The sequence below is a fragment of the Callithrix jacchus genome, chromosome 22, assembly GCF_049354715.1.
Source record: "Callithrix jacchus isolate 240 chromosome 22, calJac240_pri, whole genome shotgun sequence".
NCBI classification, from domain to species: domain Eukaryota; kingdom Metazoa; phylum Chordata; class Mammalia; order Primates; family Cebidae; genus Callithrix; species Callithrix jacchus.
Genome location: NC_133523.1, coordinates 22,326,223 through 22,344,083, shown reverse-complemented (window position 1 = coordinate 22,344,083; position 17,861 = coordinate 22,326,223). Strand labels below are relative to the sequence as shown.

At 41.0% G+C, this 17,861-nt stretch overlaps 1 protein-coding gene across 1 annotated transcript in view; it reads left to right on the top strand.

The window, feature by feature from the left end:
- Window positions 1-9,299, top strand: part of LOC100386540 (uncharacterized) — a 29,909-nt gene extending 20,610 nt beyond the window's left edge. Inside the window, 2 exon segments of the mRNA XM_035285460.3 lie at window positions 6,814-8,960; window positions 8,962-9,299. Coding sequence (XP_035141351.3) covers window positions 6,814-8,960; window positions 8,962-8,991 — 2,177 coding nt within the window. The 3' untranslated portion in view covers window positions 8,992-9,299.
- Window positions 9,300-17,861: the final 8,562 nt, after the last annotated feature.

The following is a 17,861-nucleotide window of genomic DNA, read 5'->3' as shown; positions in this document are numbered from 1 at the left end:
TCAGCTTCCTGTGTAGCTGAGATTACAGGCATATGCCACCACACCTGGCTTTTTTTGTGTGTATTTTTAGTAGAGACAGGGATTCACCATGTTGCTCAGAATGGTCTCGATCTCCTGACCTCGTGATTCATCCGCCTTGGCCTCCCAAAGTGCTAGGATTATAGGTGTGAGCCACTGCACCCAGCTCAAGTTTTCATAAACTGGTTTCAGAAGGTGAAGATCTTCTTTTGTTTGACCCTAAGGGTGATGGGATGCCTTGTAGGTTTTTAGTAGAGAGGGGTCATAGCTTTGTCATAAGACTGCTTGGTCTAGGATCTATTTTTAGTTGGCTTGTTATAAGAAACTTGGATAGTTTAAATTCCCATTTTATTTTTCAGACAGACTGAATTTTGTGGGGGGACTTTGTTCTGTAGGGCAGACACTAGACCAGGTTTCTGCAGTTCGGTCTGCATATCATGGGCCTTATATCATGATGTGGATGATTATGGCTTTCAGCGAGTACCAAAAAGGATCTTTCCAGGTTACTGGGTGGGTTTCTATGTAGGCAGAACTGATAATAAACTGTGGCTCAGGGAGCTGGAACTGAGTCATTGAACTGCTTCAGAGACCACAGTAAAGGCCAAGGTCTGCAGGCCTGCCCACGTGGGTATAAATGGGTATCTTCCCACCGGCCTCTGAAAAAGCAGGATTTTTCCCAGGCTTTGGCTGGGAGGATATTGGGATGGTTACATTCTAAGCTCAGATTTCTCAGTGGGACCAAGTTGGGTGGGCCATGTCCTAGTCTGTAGTTAGGAACGGGATCCTGTAGTTTGCACCAGGGCCTGAATGAGGTCGCGCCTTCTGAAAAGACTTTTCAATCTTGGGCTGTATGAGAGTTCCACAAGTCTCTCTCTGGATCTCAAAGCTATCAAAGGCACTTATTTTGAGATGGAGTCTTGCTACATAATTCAGGCTGGTTTTGAAATCCTAACCTGAAGCAGTTCTCTAAACTCAATGTACCATGTATCTTTCATTGCAGGTGTGAGCCATGATACCTGGCTGTCTCATAAAGGCATTTTTGTCAGGGATGGCTGACAAATTGTCTTGCTGTGCAGGGGATAACAAAATAGGACACCTTTTATTCTCCCATCTTACTGATTTCATTCTTCCTATATACTTTTATTCTCCATTTTCTATTTCAAATTTGTCTGGAATTTTAGATTCAGAAATTTAGAACAATATGCTAGAATTTACATGTAATACCCGAAGTAAATTAGATACTTAGTAGGTGCTCCATATTTACTAAAACAGTTACGTACAAATTTGAGCTCGCTTTAAAAAAAAAAACTCCATGATTTGCACCCACTTTTTCCAGCCTAATAATATATACCTAAATAATATAATTTATTCACAAATATTGGTTTATATACCAGACACTCTAACCATATTCTGCAATATATATATTTATATATTTAACACTGGTATATGTTTAGCATTATATGTATATCTAGCAATGTAAGGCTAATTTTTGCTTCTAAAATTGGATTACAGCAGTTTCATTTTGTGTAAGAATAGCATGTATTTAAAACATAAAATTATCTCTGGTTTTTGTTGTTTTTTTTTTTATTAAGATGGAGTCTTGTTCTGGTGGCCAGCCTGTAGTGCAGTGGTGCAATCTCTGCTCACTGAAACTTCCGCCTTTCAGGTTCAAGTGATTCTCCTTCCTCAGCCTCCTAGCTGGGACTCTGGGCTCTCACCACCACGCCCGATAATTTTTGTATTTTCAGTAGAGACCAGGTTTTACCATGTTTGCCAGGCTGATCTTGAACTCCTGACCTCAGGTGATCCACCTGCCTCGACCCCCCTAAGTTCTGGGATTACAGGTGTGAGCCACCACACTCAGCCCAAAATTATCTTGTTTTGTTCTTGAGACCAAATTTTGCTCCTGTTGCCTAGGCTAGAGTGCAATTGCGTGATCTCGGCTTACTGCCACCTCTGCCTCCTGGGTTAAGTGATTCTCCTGCCTCAGCCTTCCAAGTAGCTGAAATTACAGGTGCTCATTACCACATCTGGCTAATTTTTGTATTTTGAGAAGAGATGGGGTTTCACCACATTGGCCAGGCTGGTCTTGAACTCTTGACTTCAGGTGATCCATCCACCTCAGTCTCCCAAAGTGGTGGGATTAGAGGTGTAAGCCACCATGCCAAGCCTTCTAGTTTTTTAGATGATTATTTATTAAAAGTTTCTCAGAGGCCGGGCGCAGTGGCTCAAGCCTGTAATCCCAGCACTTTTAGAGGCCGAGGCAGGTGGATCATGAGATCAAGAGATGAGACCACCCTGGTCAACATGGTGAAACCCCGTCTCTACTAAAAATACAAAAAATTAGCTGGGCATGGTGGCATGTGCCTGTAATCCCAGGTACTCAGGAGGCTGAGGCAGGAGAATTGCCTGAATTCAGGAGGCGGAGGTTGCGGGGAGCCGAGATCGCGCCATTGCACTCCAGCCTGTGTAACAAGTGCGAAACTCCGTCTCAAAAAAAAAAAAGTTTCTCAGAATCTTTCGGTTATAATAATACTGCATTTTTTCTGGAATTATACTGACATATAGCATATGCCAAGGATTCAGAATGCCTGCCTTCCATGAGTACAGTTACAGTCAAATATTACAGTTCCCTAGACACATTATTTTTAATGCTACATCAATGTTGCCTGCAAGATTTTATGAGTAAACATTTCTCTCTTATCAAATAGTTTTGTCATTCTGTATTCGTGTGCTTTTTCAGTTTAAAATGTGTTTATTGATGCTGGAGAGGATGTGGAGAAATAACACTTTTACACTGTTGATGAGAAGATAAACTAGTTCAACCATTGTGGAAGACAGTGTGGCAGTTCTATAAGGACCTAGAAATAGAAATTCCATTTGACCCAGCAATCCCATTGCTGAGTATATTTCCAAAGAATTATAAATCATTCTGTTATAAAGACACATGCACACATATGTTCATAGCAGCACTGTTTACAATAGCAAAGACCTGGAACCAACCCAAATGCCCATCAATGATAGACTTAACAAGGAAAACGTGGCATAGATATACCATGGAACACTATGCAGCCATAAAAAATGATAAGTTTGTGTCATTTCTTAGGGACGTAGATGAATCTGGAAACCATCATTCTCAGCAAACTGACACAAGAACAGAAAATCAAACACCACATGTTCTCACTCATAGGCAGGTGTCGAACAGTGAGAACACATGGACACAGGGAGGGGAGCATCACACACTGGGGTCTGTTGGTGGAGGCTAGGGGAGGGACAGCAGGAAGTGGGATGTTTGGGAGGGATAACATGGGGACAAATGGCAGATATAGTATGGGTGATGGGGAGATGGAAGCAGAAAACCACATTGGCATGTATGTACCTAGGCAGCAATCCTGCATCATCTGCACATGTACCCCAGAACCTAAAGTACAAAAAAAAATCTGTTTATTGTGGTTTTTGTTTTACCATTTTAGACAATTTGCAAAGTTCTGTTGTGTACTTTAAGTCAATGTGGGGTTTAATTAAGAGATAAGCAAGCCGTATGTTTATCCCAGTCATAATATCTATATGTATTTATCTATAAATATGACCCCAATTTTGATTATGCCTTATCTTGAATGTATTCTTAGCTGATTTTCAATGGTGGCTTTATCTTGTTTAAGTTATGAGTCATAGAGATAGTCTTATTTTCACCTCGTGTTTAATTATAAATGTATATTTCTTTCATGTGAGAGATACACTTCTGTAATTTGAAAGTAAAGATTTATGAGTCTGTATTTTTGAAATTTATCTTTAAAACAAAATGTTGTAAAACCACATACAATATATTTTCCCATCTAAAATCTATTTCAGTTTATATTTCATGGCCAGGCATGGTAGTGACTCACATCTTTGATCCCAGGATTTTGAAATGCTAAGACAGGATAATCACTTGAGCCCAAAAGTATGACACTAGCCAAAAAAGTGTACAGAGATTCTCTTTCTTAAAAAAAAAAAAAAAAAAACAAAATAGCCAGGCATGGTGGTGTGCACTTGTGGTCCCAGCTTCTTGGGAGATTGGTGGTGCATGATTACTTTAACCTGAGAGTTTGAGGCTACAGTGAGCCATAATTGTGCCACTTTACTCAAACTTGGGTGATAGAATGAGAACCTGTCTCAAAGAAATGACACTTCAGGCAAGTTTAGCATATTTATATTGCTATGCAAATGACTTCCATAAACTTTTCATCTTGTGAAACTACAACTCGATACCCATTAAGTAATAACTGCACATTTTATCCTCTCTCCAGCCCTTGACAAACACCCTTATATTTTTGGTTTCGATGAATGTGACTAATTAAGATACGTCATATAAGTGGAATCGTATACTAGCCATCATTTTATTACTGGCTTCATGTGGCATAATATTCTCAAAGTTGATCTTAAAATGTAACAAGATTTATTTAAAGGTAAATAATATTCCAGTGTGTGTCTATGTGTGTATAACATTTTTTTTTCGGTGGCCTAGGCTGGAGTGCAGTGGCACAGTCTCACTCACTGCAGCCTTCACCTCCTGGGTTCAAATAATTCTCCTGCCTCAGCCCCCGGTGTAGCTGGGACTACAGACACGTGCCACCACACACAGCTAATTTTTTTATATTTAGTAGAGAACGGGTTTCACCATGTTAACTAGACTGGTCTCAAACTCCTGACCTCAGGCGATCTGCCCAACTCAGCCTCCCAAAGTGATAGGATTATACTCATGAGTCATCGCTAATGGGATTTTTGTAGAGATTATGTTGAATCGGTTCACCACATTTGGCTGCATTGAAATCTTTGAAAAATTAAGTGCTGCCAGGCGCGGTGGCTGATGTCTGTCATCCCAGCACTTTTGGAGGCCGAGGTGGTTGGATCACGAGGTCAAGAGATCGAGACCATCCCGGTCAACATGGCGAAACCTCGTCTCTACTAAAAATACAAAAATTAGTTGGGCATGATGGTGCACACCTGTAGTTTCAGCTACTCGGGAAGCTGAGGCAGGAGAATTGCTTGAACCCAGGCGGTGGAGGTTGCATTGAGTAGAGATTTAGGCATTGCACTCAAGCCTGGGTAACAAGAGTGAAACTCCATCGGAAAAGAAAAAAAGAAAAGAAAAATTAAGTGTTTTGGCCCTTGAGCCAAGAATATGTGAAAGACTGTTTTATTTTCATATGTTTTTTGGATTTGCCAGTTTTACTTTAGCTTTTAATTTTTTATTTTATTCCGTCATGGTCAGAAAATGTTTATAATTTTGGTCTCTCTAAATGTATTTACTTTTGTTGTTTGAGAGAAGATCCTACTGAGTCACTGAGGCTGGAATGCAGTGGCATTCTTTGGCTCACTTTGGTTATTATGGCAGCCATAATAACCTCCCGGGCTCAAGTGGTCCTTTTACCTCAGTCTCTTAAGTAACCTGCACTACAGACTGCACTACCATGCTTGGCTAATTTTTCAATTATTTGTAGACACAGAATCTCGCTATGTTGCCCAGGCTGATGTCAAGTTTCTGGTCCCATGTAATCTACCTGGGTTCCAAAGTGTTGAGGTAATAGGCATCAGCCATTGCACCCAGCCAGTATTCCAAAATCTAGTAAGACTTATGTGTTTTAACAGAATACACCAGGTGCAAATAAAAATATTGTGTATTCTGTTACTTTTGATTGAAAACATTTGTGCAGGTCTGTTAAGCCTATTTGGTGTGTGATATGGCTTAGATGTCTGTGCTCTCTAAACCTCATGCTGCAATGTAATCATCGTTGTTGGTTGGGGACCTTGTGGGAGGTGAATGTAGGATCTGCTGGGAGGTGCTTAGGTCTTGAGGGCAAATTCCTCATAAATGGCTTGACACCATTCTCTTGTTAATCAATAAGTACGTTGGTAATTTAAGTAAGAGCTGGTTCACTTAAAAAACAAGCCTGGCGCGGTGGCTCATACCTATAATCCCAGCACTTTGGAAGGTCGAGGCGGGTGGATCACCAGGTCAAGAGATCGAGACCATCCTGGTCACCAACGTGAGGCCTCATCTCTACTAAAAATACAAAAATTAGCTGCACATGGTGGTGCACGCCTGTAATCCCAGCTACTCGAGAGGCTGAGGCAGGAGAATTATGTGAACCTAGGAGGCGGAGGTTGCGGTTATCCGAGACTGTGCCATTGCATTCCAGACTGGGTAGCAACCACGAAACTCCGTCTCAAAAAAAAAAACTGGCCTGGCGGTGGCTCATGCCTGTAATACCAGCACTTTGGGAGGCCGAGGCGGGTGGATCACAAAGTGAAGAGATCAAGACCATCCTGGTCAACATGCTGAAACCCCGTCTCTACTAAAAATACAAAAAATTATCTGGCATAGTGGTGCATGGCTGTAATCCCAGCTACTCAGGAGGCTGAGGCAGGAGAACTGCCTGAACCCAGGAGGCAGAGGTTGCCATGTGCCGAGATTCCGCCATTGCACTCCAGCCTGGGTAAGAAGAGCAAAACTCCATCTCAAAAAAAATAAAATAAAATAAAGTAAATAATTGTATGAAGTAAAGTTGGCAATTTACTTCTAAAACCATTATGTTATGTTGGGAAGTAGAAAAAGCTGTATTGGATAAATGTGACAGAATTTCTTTTCTTCTGTGTGGCTCTTTACATTGTACTCACCTGGGGCAATGCACTCACTTAATTACGGCCTGCGGTGTCATCTTGCTTGTGTTGTTTGTGTAATTTTATAAATTATATTTGGAAAGTCTGTTTATCTGAGTCTGTAAAGTAATGTGTTATTTTTATTTCTTTCAGTAATGTGTTCTCATTTTGCCCAAGAGTTTTGGCCAGAGCAGAACATAAAAGATTCTTCTCAAAACATGACACTGAGAAGATATGAACAATGTGGAAATGAGAATTTTCAATTAAACGGCTGCAAAAGTGTGGCTGAGTGTAAGGTCCACAAAGGAGGTTTTAATGGACTTAACCAATGTTTACCAACTACCCAGAGCAAGATGTTTCCGTGTGATAAATATGTGCGAGTCTTTCATAAATTTTCACATGCAGATAGACATAAGATCAAACATATGGAAAATAAACATTTCAAATGTAAAGAATGTGGCAAATCATTTTGCATGCTTTCACGCCTAACTCAACATAAAAGAATTTATACTAGAATGAATTTCTGCAAATGTGAAGAATGTGAAAAAGCTTTTAACCAATCTTCAAAGCTTACTACACAGAAGAGAATTTATACTTGTAAGAAACTCTACAAATGTCAAGAATGTGACAAAGCTTTTACCCAATTCTCAAAGCTTACTGCATATAAAAAAAACTATACTCGAGAAAAATCATACAAATGTGAAGAATGTGGCAAAGCCTTTAAGTGGTTTTCACGCCTTACTACACATAAGAGAATTCATACAGGAGAGAAACCCTATAAATGTGAAGAATGTGGCAAAGCTTTTAATCATTTCTCAACTCTTACTACACATAAGAGAATTCATACTGGAGAGCTACCCTACATCTGTGAAGAATGTGGTAAAGCTTTTAAACAATCCTCAGCCCTTACTACACATAAGATAATTCATACCGAAGATAAACCCTACAAATGTAAAGAATGTGGCAAAGCTTTTAAACAATCCTCAGCCCTTAGTACACATAAAAGAATTCATACTGGTGAGAAACCCTACAAATGTGAAGAATGTGGCAACGCTTTTAAACACTCCCACTCCCTTACTACACATAAGAGAATTCATACAGGAGAGAAACCCTACATATGTGAAGCATGTGGCAAATCATTTAACCGATTCTCAAATCTTACTGAACATAAAAACATTCATACTGGAGAGCAACCCTACAAATGTGAGGAATGTGGCAAAGCTTTTAAACGATCCTCAAATTTTACTGAACATAAGAAAATTCATACTGAAGAGAAACCCTACAAATGTAAAGAATGTGGTAAAGCTTTTAAACACTCCTCAGCCCTTACTACACATAAAAGAATTCATACTGGTGAGAAACCCTACAAATGTGAAGAGTGTGGAAAAGCTTTTTACCGATCCTCAAAACGTTCTGAACATAAGAAACTTCATACTGGAATGAAACCCTACAAATGTGAGAAATGTGGCAAAGCTTTTAATCAGTCCACATCCCTTACTACACATAAGAGAATTCATACTGGAGAGAACCTCTACAAATGTGAAGAATGTGGCAAAGCTTTTACCCAATCCTCAACTCTTATTACACATAAGAGAATTCATACAGGAGAGAAACCCTACAAATGTGAAGAATGTGGCAAAGCTTTTACCAAATCCTCAACTCTTACTAAACATCAGAGAATTCATACCGGAGAGCAACCCTACGTCTGTGAAAAATGTGGCAAAGCTTTTAATCAGTTCTCAACTCTTAATACACATAAGAAAATTCATACAGGAGAGAAAATCTACAAATGTGAAGAATGTGGCAAAGCCTTTAATCATTTCTCAACTCTTACTACACATAAGAGAGTTCATACTGGAGAGCTACCCTACATCTGTGAAGAATGTGGCAAAGCTTTTACCCGACCCTCAATTCTTACTGCACATAAGATAATTCATACCGGAGAGAAACCCTACAAATGTAAAGAATGTGGCAAAGCTTTTAATCACTCCCACTCCCTTACTACACATAAGAGAATTCATACCGGAGAGAAACCCTACAAATGTGAAGAATGTGGCAAAGCTTTTCACCGATCCTCAAATTTTATTGAACATAAGAAAATTCATACTGAAGAGAAACCCTACAAATGTAAAGAATGTGGCAAAGCTTTTAACCGATCCTCAAAACTTACTAAACATAAGATAGTTCATACCGGAGAGAAACCCTATAAATGTGAGAGATGTGACAAAGCTTTTAACCGATCTGAGAACCTTGCTAGACATAAAAAAATTCATATTGGAGAGAAAATCCAGAAAACTGAAAGATGTGACAATGATTTTGACAACAACTTAAGCTTTTCTAAATATAAAGAAAGTCATACAGGTAAAAAAATACTAGAAATGTAAAGAATGTGTCAAAGACTTTAAATAGTTTTCACACTTGATTGTATATAAGATAATTCATACTGGAGAAAACTAAGTGTGAAGTATTTGGCAATACTGTTAATGACCAAATCTTATTGCACAAAACATTTATACTTGAGAGAAATTGTACAAATACAAAGGATATGGAATAGCCATTAATATCTGCTCACATCTTAATATCAGAATGTTGGCACTTAATAAAAGCATAATAAATGCAATTACTGTCCAAAAGAAAAACATAAGCCTTTAAAGCTAAGCGTATTCCTTTTGAAGACAAATATTACAAACATAAAGAAGGCTTTAGTACATTTTGTGTATCACAGATGTTATCACGCACATTTTGTACTAGAGGAAAACCCTGAAGCAGTTGCTCAAACTTTGTTCAACATCAGGCATTCTGTATTGGAGAAAAACTCTGCAAATGTAATAAATTTGGAAAAACCTACATTTCAAAACCTATAGCTTAGAAAGCACAAGAGAGTTTATACTAAAATATGTTTTTGCAGGCCAGAGCACTTTGGGAGGCCGAGGCAGGTAAATCACCTCAGGTCAAGAGTTGGAGACTAGCCTGGTAGGCATGGTGGCTGGTGCCTGTAATGTATTCCCAGCTATTCAGGAGGCTGAGGCAGGAGAATCGCTTGAACCTGGTAGCAGTGAGCCAAGATTGTACCATTGCACTCCCACCTGGGTGACAAGAGCGAAACTCTGTCTTAAAAAAATAAAAAAAAATATATATATATACACACACACACATATATATATATTTGAAGATGCAGTAAACATATAACTATTTTAATACCAAGATTATGTAAATATCAGATCACTTGCAGTAAAACTATCTAAGGCACTGACTGAGAGATTACACTCAAACAGAGTGGTGAGTATAAAAAAAAAATCCAGAGCTAAAGTTGTTAGATAAATCATTTGTATATGACTGCAAAAGATGCAAAAAGTTTTTGAAAAGTTATAATTACATTCAAAGTACACTTTTAGCATGGTGGCTCACAACTGTAATCCCAGCACTTTGAGAGGCTGAGAAAGGCGGATCACCTGAGGTGAGGAGTTAAAGACCAGCCTGATCAAAATGGAGAAACCCCATCTCTACTAAAAATACAAAATTAGCTGCGCGTGGTGGCACACACCTGTAAGCCAGCTACTTGGGAGGCTGAGGCAGGAGAATCAATTCAGTCCAGGAGGTAGAGATTGTGGTAAGCCGAGATCATGGCATTGCACTCTAGACTGGGCAACAAGAGGAAAACGTCATATAAAAAAAAATTATATGTATATATATACCTTAAAAAAAAGATTTGTAACATGAATAATGTCATAATTTCAACTGTCAAATTGCTTCATCCTTTTCATTCCTGTTGTATGAGACTTTAAAATTAGGAGGGCATTCGATATGATCTTTTATATGGAAGGGTAAGGGCATTAAAATGTAAGGCAAATGATAAATATCTAAGTTGAGAGGCTGTTTTTAACAGGTGGTGCCTGAGGTAGGTGTTCAGAATAATATTCTGCATTATAGTGAGAATCAAGCATTTTATTTTTATTTGTTTTTTTGAGATGAAGTCTCTCTCTGTCATCCAGACTGGAGTGCAGTGGTGCAATCTTGCCTCACTGCAACCTCCATCCACCTTCCAGGGTTCAAAGAATTCTCCAGCCTCAGCCTCCTGAGTAGTTGGGATTACAGGTGTGCGCCACTACGCCCAGCTAATTTTTGTATTTTTAGTAAAGCTGGGGTTTCACCACATTGGTTAGGCTGGCCTCAAACTCCTGACCTCATGATCCACCAGCCTCGGCCTCCCAAAGTGCTGGGATTACAGATGTGAGCCACCGTGCCTGGCCACAAAAAGCATTTTAAATTTTAGTTGAAATTAGTAGTATGTCACTTTACTAGTTGTACTGTTATGTAATAAAATGTATATTCTTAAAATTTTAAGGCTGGGTGCGGTGGCTCACGCCTATAATCCCAGCACTTTGGGAGCCGAGGGGGGTGGATCACAAGGTCAACAGATCGAGACCATCCTGGTCAAAAAGGTGAAACTTTGTCTCTACTAAAAATACAAAAAAAATTAGCTGGGCATGGTGGTGTGCACCTGTAGTCCCAGCTACTCGGGAGGCTGAGGCAGGAGAATTGCTTGAACCCAGAAGGCGGAAGTTGCAGTGAGCAGAGATCATGCCATTGCACTCCAGCCTGGGTAACAAGAGCGAAACTCCGTCTCAAAAAGAAAAAAAGAAAATTTTGGAGTCAGTAAGCATGTTTGTATGAGTATAAATTTGTACCTATTTTCAGAAGAAAAAAGCAGGGTTGGAACAAAACAAATCATTTTAGTAAGGTGAGTAATTTACTAGGAAAGTATAAACCTAAAAAATGCTGAAAGCAAATCTACACGCTTCCTTTTTTTTTTTTTTTGGAAATGGAGAATTTTGCTCTTGTTGCTCAGGCTGGAGTGCAGTGGCATGATCTTGGCTCACTACTACCTCCGCCTCCCAGGATCAAGTGATTCGCCTGCCTCAGCCTCCCCAGGAGCTGGGATTACAGGCATGCACCACCATGCCTGGCTAATTTTGTATCTTAAGTAAAGACGGGGTTTCGCCATGTTGGTTTCGAACTCCTGACCTCAAGTGATCCACCTTTCTTGGCCTCCCAAAGTGCTGGGATTACAGGCATGAGCCAACGAGCCTGGCCTATACTCTTTTTTCTTTTCTTTCTTTTTTTTTTTTTTTTGAGTTTTGCTGTTGTTACCCAGACTAGAGTGCAATGGCAGGATCTCCGCTCACCGCAACCTCCGCCTCCTGGGTTTAAGCAATTCTCCTGCCTGAGCCTCCCGAGTAGCTGGGACTACAGGCGGGCACCACCATACCCAGCTAATTTTTGTATTTTTAATAGAGACGGGGTTTCACCTTGTTGACCAGGATGGTCTGGATCTCTTGACCTCGTGATCCACCCACTTCGGCCTCCCAAAGTGCTGGGATTATAGGCGTGAGCCACCATGCCCGGCCTACTCTTTCCTTTCTACTGGATTAATTACTGTAAAATATTATGGCTTATGGTTCAAAATCTCTTGATGCGAATTTCTTTTTACTTACATGATACTCATGCTAAACCTACATTTTTTGTTTCTTATAATTTTTTTCTTTTATACTTTATGAGGTTTTAATTATGTGAAGTGCTCAAAGATTATATAATTATAAAATTTAGTGCATACAATAATTTTTAGATGTAATTCCACAATTAATGTAGTTATATTTTATCGAATTAGAACATTCCATTTTGTTCTTTTTTTTTTTTTTTTTTTTCTTGAGATGGAGTTTCACTCTTGTTACCCAGCCTGGAGTGCAATGGCGCGATCTCGGCTCACTGCAACCTCCGCCTCCTGGGTTCAGGCAATTCTCCTGCCTCAGCCTCCTGAGTAGCCAGGATTACAGGCACGCACCACCATGCCCAGCTAATTTTTTGTATTTTAGTAGAGACGGGGTTTCACCATGTTGACCAGGTTGGTCTCGATCTCTCGACCTCATGATCCACCCGCCTCGGCCTCCCAAAGTGCTGGGATTACAGGCTTGGGCCACCGCGCCCGGCCTCCATTTTGTTCTTTTAATTGAAGAACCGTATATGTAAGCCTACTTTTCTTTAGTTGTACCTTTAGCTTTTTATAATTGACAGAGGTAAATTTATTTGTTGATTGAGCCAGTTCAGGTAACTGCTAAGAAGTCTTCATAAGTCATGAGGATGTTTTAATATATAAACGTAGCAAAAAAAAAGACAGTGCTTGCTGAGTAACAGATGGTTTATAATCCGTAAATATTCCTGTTAGAGTCAGTTTGTAACTTTAAGTCAGAGACATAAAATATCAATGATTAAGAAAAAATACGGATTGTTTATGTGGAGAGGACCTGTTTTTAGGAAGCAAACCTGAATCTTGCTGAATATAAAGCAAAATTCTGGTTATTTTATTTTCTAATTATGTTGTTTTGTTTGTCTTATGTGTTTTCCAACTATGAATAATGTCACAGGCTTTCTTTTCTTTCTGTTTAATGGCTACAGTTTTCTCACTGTTTTTATGCCGTGTCGTTTCACATGCTGCTTTGTAGGTTTTGGTGAGAAAGTTTGTATTTTTAATGCACTTAAAACATTGGTTTTAACTGGAAAATTTGCTTGTCAATATATCTTTTTTTGACACTGAGTCTCACTCTGTTGTCAGGCTGGAGTGCAGTCTCGCTATCTTGGCTCACTGCTACCTCCACCTCCCAGGTTCAAGTGAGTCTCCTGCTTTAGCCTTCTGAGTAGCTGGGACTACAGACTTGACCCAGCTAACTTAGTCCAATGTTTAGTAAGACTGAAGAGAGAGGGCATCCTTTTCTTATTGTAGCTCATATATATATAAATAGATTTTTTTTTAAATATAAAATGGGGTTTCACCAGTGTTGGTCAGGCTGGTCTTGAACTCCCGACCTCAGGTGATCCACCCGCCTTCCCTCCCAAAGTGCTGGGATTATAGGCATGAGCTACCTCGTCCGGCCTACTTGTCTTTATTATTTGCCATATAGATGTCCATACTCCTACAAAAGATGCCATGAATTTCAAGTTCGTATTCTCACTCATATATTCTCTCTAGAAAGACACCAATGTGTTTGCAATCAGGGTGTATCCTTTTTTTTTAATTTTATTTATTTATTTATTTATTTATTTTTTTTGAGACAGAGTTTCACTCTTGTTACCCAGGCTGGAGTGCAATGGAACAATCTCAGATCACTGCAACCTCCACCTCCTGGGTTCAAGCAATTCTCCTGCCTCAGCCTCCTGTGTAGCTGGGACTACAGGCATGCGCCACCATGCCCAGCTAATTTTTGTATTTTTAGTAGAAACGGGGTTTCACCTTGTTGACCAGGATGGTCTCGATTTCTGGACCTCGTGATCCACCCACCTCGGCCTCCCAAAGTTCTGGGATTATAGGCCTGAGCCACCACGCCTGGCCGTGGGTGTATCTTTTCTTGTCTCTCTTGTGCTGGTTTTTTTCTATAAGAAAGGAAGGCAAGAAGTAAAGCAGAGTCAACTAGAGCATTTTCAGTTTTTTTCTTTCTTTCTTTCTTTTTTAACAGACAGGGTTTCACCATGTTAGTCAGGTTGCTCTCGAACTCCTGACCTAAGGTGATCTGCCTGCCTCAGCCTTCCAAAGTGCTGGAATTACAGATGTGAGCCACGACGGCCTGCGGAATTTCCAGTTTCTACAGACAGCAAGTAAATTTTTATGCTATGTCAACTAGAAATAATGAGAGTATTTAAAAACAGAAAAAAAATGGGGCCGGGTGCGGTGGCTCACGCCTGTAATCTCAACACTTTGGTAGGCAGAGGCAGGTAAATCACGAGGTCAAGAGATCGAGACAATCCTGGTCAACATGGTGAAATCCAATCTCTACTAAAAATACAAAAAATTCAGTGGGCATGGTGGCGCGGGCCTGTAATTTCAGCTACTCAGCAGGCTAAGGCAGGAGAATTGCTTGAACCCAGGAGGGTTTTTTCTTAAGACAGAGTCTCACTCTGTCAGCAGGTGCCAGGTTGGAGTGCAGTGGCACAAACTCGGCTCACTGCAACCTCTGCCTCCCGCGTTCAAGCAATTCTCTTGTCTCAACCTCCCGAGTAGCTGGGACTACAGGCGCATGCTACCACACCCAGCTAATTTTTGTATTTTTAGTAGAGACAAGGTTTTACCATGTTAGCCAGGATGGTCTCGATCTCTTGACCTCGTGATCTGCCCGACTCAGTCACCCAGTGTTGGGATTACAGGCTTGAGCCAACTATCAGGTTTTTTTGTTGTTGTTGTTTTTTGAGACAAAGTTTCTCTCTTTTTACCCAGACTGCGGTGGCACCATCTCGGCTCACTGCAACCTCCACCTCCTGGGTTCAAGCAATTCTCCTTTCTCGGCCTCCCAAGTAGCTGGGATTACAGGCATGCGCCACCATGCCCAGCTAATTTTTTGTATTTTTAGTAGAGATGGAATTTCACCGTGTTGACCAGGATAGTCTCGATCTCTTGACCTCATGATCCATGGCCTCGGCCTCCCAAAGTGCTGGGATTACAGGCTTGAGCCACCGCACCTAGCCTCTAACTAGTGTTAATAATAATCATAGAGCGAGCAACATCAGCTTTGACAGGAAACTTGTTTAAAACAGCCATTCACAAACCCTTTCGAAACCTGCAAAATCACATTACATAGAATGGGGCCAAAATTACCAAGTGATTATAAACACATTAAAGCTTGAGAGGCAATGCTTATCAAAGTGTTACAAGCCCAGGTTCTCATTAGAATCCAATGGCCAATATGCAGCAATCTCTTTACTTTTGGTTTTTCCACAGGTTCTGTCTAATGTTCTGGGTGGAAGCATTCATGTTTTTTGTTTGTTTTTTGAGATGGAATCTCACTCTGTTGTCAGGTTGGAGGTCAGTGGCACGAACTCAGGTCACTCCAACCTCCACCTCCCAGTTTTTTAAGTGCTTCCCCTGCCTCAGTCTCACAAGTAGCTGGGACTACAGGGTGCGCCACCACACCCAGCAAATTTTTGTAGTTTTAGTAGAGACGGGGTTTCATCGTGTTGGCCAAGATGGTCTTTATCTCTTGACCTTGTGATCCATCTACCTCAGCCTCCCAAAGTGCTGGGATTACAGGCATGAGCCACTGTGCCTGGTGCATCATGTTTTTTTTTTTAAATAAAGTTTCTCATGTAACTCTAAGGTGAGACCAGAATCAAGTATGAGGGGTTCAAGACATTCGTGAGAGCTAAATTCCACCTTTGAACTAAAGGATGGTCACAGGGCCTGTCCTGGTTGGGTTTGGTAGGGACAGGACAGGACAGTGTGGCCCATATTTCCATTACTGAAGAAAAAATTGCTGGTTTCTGTGGCAAGGGAGGGCTTCTAAAGAGAAGAAAAGAGAAATTGGCCAGTTGCGCTGACTCATGCCTGTAATCCCAGCACTTTGACTCACAAGGTAAGAAGTTTGAGACTAGCCTGACCACTGTGGTGAAACCCCATCTCTACTAAAAATACAGGGCTGGACACCATGGCTCACACCTGTAATCCCAGCACCTTGGAAGGCCAAGACAGTGGATCACCTGAGGTCAGGAATTCAAGACCAGCCTGACCAGCAAGGTGAAACCACATCTTTACTAAAAATACAAAAATTAGCCAGGTATAGTGGCAGGCGCCTGTAGTCCCAGCTACTCAGGAGAGTAAGACTGGAGAATTCTGGAACTGTGAGGCGGCGGTTGCAGTGAACTGATTGCTCCACTGCACTCCAGCTTCCGAGCGATGGAGCAAGCCTCCTTCTGAATAATGAAATAAAATAAAATAAAATAAAAATTAACTGGGCGTGGTGCCACACACCTGTAATCTCAGCTACTCAGGAAGTTGAGGCAGGAGAATCACTTGAACCTGAGAGGCGGAGGTTGCAGTGAGCCGAGATTTCACCACTGCACTCCAGCCTTGGGTGACAGAGCAAGACTCTATCTCAAAAAAAGACAGAAATTGTATCTTAATCTTCACACTCTTTTTGCATAAAGGACATAAATGGGTAGACTTTTTCTGCAGGTCCTGGTCCTTCTGCCTGTGAGTGGGGTGGTAGCAGATAAACTGATGGTGTCGACACCTTCAAAGGCATATTCTCAAAATGCAGATGTACTTTGTCCAGAGAATCTCCTCTGAGAAAGATTTCCAGAAAAGGAGGAGAAAAAGGGAAAAAAAGGCTTCCTTCTTAAGCTAAATATGTCTCAGGTCAAGAGCTGCATCCACTCTGCCTCCTGCAAGGCCATGCATTTAGTATCCAAAAGTATTTACTTTTCGTTTTTTTTTTCAGACGGGGTTTCACTATGTTGGTCACACTGGTCTTGAACTCCTGACCTCCAGTAATCCACCTGCCTCAGCCTCCCAAAGTGCTGAGATTACAGGTGAGAGCCACCACACCCACACAAGTATTTACTTTTCTACTTGTGTTTTTTCTCCCTAATGAATTTATTTTTATTTATTTATTATTATTATTATTTTTGAGACGGAGTTTCGCTCTTGTTACCCAGGTTAGAGTACAATGGCGTGATCTCGGCTCATTGCAACCTTTGCCTCCTGGGTTCAGGCAATTCTCCTGCCTCAGCCTCCTGAGTAGCTGGGATTACAGGCACACGCCACTATGCCCAGCTCATTTTTGTATTTTTAGTAGAAACGGGGTTTCACCATGTTGACCAGGATGGTCTCCATCTCTTGACCTCGTGATCCACCCGACTCCACCTCCCAAAGTGTTGGGATTACAGCCATGGGCCACTGCGCCCGGCCTCACAATCTTTTTTGAGGGCAGAGACCAGACAGGAGTGTCACATCACCTGAATTCTCAGCCACAAATACGTTACAACTTACTCCTGAAAGCAGAACACAGGAAGCAAAGTCGCATCACCTGGGTGCTGAGCCCAGCAATGAGTAACAACACTCTCTGTGGTCAAGGCCCAGGCAGGAGAGACACACCATCTGGTACCTAGGCTTAGTGATAAGTCACAATTTTTCCTCTGGGCAGAGTGCAGGCAAAAATGGAGCATCGCATCTCTTAGATGATTGATGCAGAGATATGTCACAAGTCCCTCTGTAGAAGGAACCCAGGGGAGGGCCCCACATTTTATATATGTTAGGGCTAGTAATATGTCTTCTTGTGCAAAATATTCTGGGCCAAGGTGAAAGAAAAGAGTCACATAAACTGAATGCAGAACTTAGCAATATGTCACAATGCACCCTGTGTACAGTGCCAAAGCAAGGA